This window comes from Buceros rhinoceros, unplaced genomic scaffold (genome assembly GCF_000710305.1).
Source record: "Buceros rhinoceros silvestris isolate BGI_N320 unplaced genomic scaffold, ASM71030v1 scaffold7724, whole genome shotgun sequence".
In the NCBI taxonomy this organism is placed as follows: Eukaryota; Metazoa; Chordata; class Aves; order Bucerotiformes; family Bucerotidae; genus Buceros; species Buceros rhinoceros.
Window position 1 is genome coordinate 1,983 of NW_010407573.1, and position 3,140 is coordinate 5,122.

Below are 3,140 nucleotides of genomic sequence, written 5' to 3' on the forward strand. Positions count from 1 at the left end.
GTACCTGCGGCAGTGCCTGCGGGTGAGCGGGGCCGGGATGGGTGGCCTGGGTCTGGGGTCTGGCGGGGGGTGATGGAGCTGTGGCCGTGGTCTGGCAGGTTCAGGTGACACTGGTGGAGTCGGCGGAGCTGGAGGTGTTGGAGGGCTCAGACAGGGCATATAGAGACTGTTTCTGCGCAGACGAAGAGAGGACCTTCCAGTGGAGCGTGAGAGCCACCAGCCTGGGTACGGAGGGGATGGCAAAGGGCTGGGTAGAGCCCAGCCACAGGACTCCTCCCTGCAAAACTCCTCTTTGTCACTGCTGTTCTGATCCCTTCCTTCTGCTTCCAGCTCTCCTCTCTTGCCTTTCCCTTCTCCGCTCCCTGCTCTCCACCTCCTTCCCTCCACTTCCCAGCCCCATTTTACCCTCCTCCCCTGGCTCCGGGGTTGGGCTGGTCCAGCCCCTGCGACGGTGTCACAGGACATCCCCCATCTGCCTCCACAGGAAAAGTGAGTGTCACTGTTGTCACCATCACCAAGGCTGAGAATCTCTGCAGCACCAAGGTGCCCATGATGCCAGCCCAGGGGCACAGGGGCACCGAGACCAAGCTCCTGACGGTGCAGGTGAGCAGAGCAGGGTGGTGGGTTTGCACCGTCCTCTCGCCGGGAGCAGAGCTGCACCCAAAGCCGTCGCTCCCAGAGCGGAGCAGAGCATCTCCCCACCCCTCAGCCAGGCTGGACAGGGGCTGTGGGTGCTGCAAGGTGCCGGGAGAGCACCAGCACCCAGAGCAAGGGGAGTCTGTGTCCGTGCTTAGGTACCATCACTGGCATGGGTCGTGCCTTCCCTCCCCTTTTGCCGTGAGATGGGTAGGTTTGAGGCCGCTGGCTGTGTGAGGTTCAGGTTGCTCCCCTCATCACACCGTGCACGGGGCTGCTCCAAGCTCAGCCCGCTTTGGCCCCGGTGGCCCTGAGCTCTCCTGGCCCATCGGAGCTGATGGGCTGCTGGTGGGGACGGGTTCCAGGCAGGGTGTTTGTTGGAGTGGGGGAGGCGTTTCTGGGGCAGAGCAGGCCAGGCTGACTCTGATCCCCGTCTCGTGCACGTTGTATTGCTGGTGTTCAAGCCTCCAAACCAGAAGTGAAGGCAAACTGCACCTGCTCATCCCTCTGCTCCTGACCCTGCTGGACCCCACCGGACAGCCAGGGGCTCCAGGGCTGGCAGCCTTTTCCCATCCCTTCGTCCCCTTCGCCTGACCCAGCAGGAGCCTGCAGCAACGGGGCTCAGACAAGGACTCTGCAGCCCAGCCCCGCTCCCCAGCAGCTCCCCCAGCCACCTCGTGGGGGTCAGGGGCTGCCCGGGCAGCAGCCGCTTCGCTTCCCACCATGGAGTCGTGGCTTGCCCTGAGCTGATGCCAGGGCAGTCCCTGGGAGAGGGGACCAGGGCAGGCACACTGAGCCTGGGCTGACACACGGCCGTGGCAGAGCGGTGCAAGCCTGACTTCTGGACGTGGAGAGGATGCTCAGGGCTGCCCTGGCTGCAGCCCTGTCCCTGTCCGCGCTCAGCCAGGCTGCAAAAGGAAGAAAAATGCAAGTGGCATCAGGGAAGTGGAAGCAGCAAGGAAGCTCCTTTTCTACAGGCTCTTTCCTGCCATCCGTGCCCAAAGCCAGCCCCGCTTGGTGCTGGGGGCTCAGAGCTCCTGGGCGGCCTAACGCTGTGTCAGAGGGGCTGCACCTTCACTTTGCTTTGCTGAATAAAACTGCTGAGACCAACCCTGAGAGCGCGTTCACTGCAGGGGCAGCGAGGCAGCAGAAGCAGCAGCACAACGTGGGGTCAGTGGCCCCTGCTGAGGAGGGGCTGGGGGACAGGGCCCTCTGGCTCCTGCTCCGAAGTCACCAGCAGCACCGAGTTACAAATCCTCCCAACAATATTTCCTCTCAGCAGCCCCGTACATTCCCATCGGCGAGGGAGGTGCCCCCCTAGTCCCGAACAGACCCCACCTTGTCCGCCCTGCTCATGGCACCCACCACATCCTGCCCCGTCTCATGAATGACTTGGTGTGCTGGTGTCCCCAAGCTCTTGTCACGGTGAACTGTTCCCAGGATGCCTGTTGGGGCACTGACCCTTGCCCACATCCTGAGGCAACAGGATGGGCTCGGGGCCAAGATCCTGCCTTGTGTCCATGGGGGTGCCATGGACCAGCCTCCTCCGGACACTGACATCATATGGAGCTGCTCCTAAAGGGCAGGAGGGTGTGCACAGGACTGTGTCCAGCAATGCTCAAGCAGGGCAGGCATGGGGACACCAGTTGTGGTCACCCAAGAGCCCACGGGAATGAGGTCAGCCCCATTCATGACCTCCTATAGCACTGCCTCTGCCTCTCCCCACATCCTCCAAGAGAAGGGGGCTGCAAAGCCCTGGAGTAGCGGATGCACTCGGGACACTGCATCGCTGCTGTAGAGGCACCTCAGCTTCCCTAAACTCCCTCCAGAACAGAAAGAGGCTGCTCAGCCCCTGCCCCAGCTGGGCTCCCAGGCGCGGTGCCCAGAGGAGCGAGAGCAGGTGGAGCTCAGTGCCGTCCTCTCCCGTCCTTGTAACCGATCTGAGGAAATTGGAGGAAACATGGCAAAAGGGCAGCCCGGGATCTGTGATCATCCCCGATAGCCGCTGTTTGGTGACATCTGACATGCCAGGAAACAAGCCCTTGTTAGGAACTGCCACCAGCTCATAGGCTCTTCTTGCTATGTTCTGCTGATGTTTATTTTGGGAACCTGTTCCCTCTCCGTTCTGCCATCGTTTCCCAGAAAACCAGCGTGTAGGTGGGTCCTGCCCCCCGCTTTTGAACCTCTGTAGCCTATGGGAACTTTTCCTCAAATTGCAAAAGCCCGTCAGGGCCTTGAACCCAGCAAGATGAGCGCAGGTGGTAAACATTGCCTTGACTATATCTGCGGGTGGGTGCTGGATCCCACTGCCGACCCTTGTTTGCTCACTGGATGGAAAGCAAAGGTCTCATTTCAGAGCCTGCAGCACGGCGGTCGCAGGTCTACAGCAATCCCACACCCACAGAAGGAGGCTGTGACTGTCTCCGATGTCCTCTTGCAGCTGGCAACATGAGGTCCCTGACTGACCTGCCAGTCTTGCTCCTCCTTGAGGTGCACCTAACAGA

General features: G+C 61.3%; 1 protein-coding gene across 1 annotated transcript in view; it reads left to right on the top strand.

Annotated features, from left to right (window-relative positions):
• Positions 1-3,140, top strand: part of LOC104492016 (alpha-2-macroglobulin-like protein 1) — a gene marked incomplete at both ends in the record, with an annotated part of 15,416 nt that overhangs the window by 696 nt on the left and 11,580 nt on the right. The window contains 3 exons of the mRNA XM_010134516.1: positions 99-225; positions 485-603; positions 2,828-2,925. Of these exons, the coding sequence (XP_010132818.1) occupies positions 99-225; positions 485-603; positions 2,828-2,925 (344 nt within the window). The remainder of the gene's footprint in view (positions 1-98; positions 226-484; positions 604-2,827; positions 2,926-3,140) is intronic.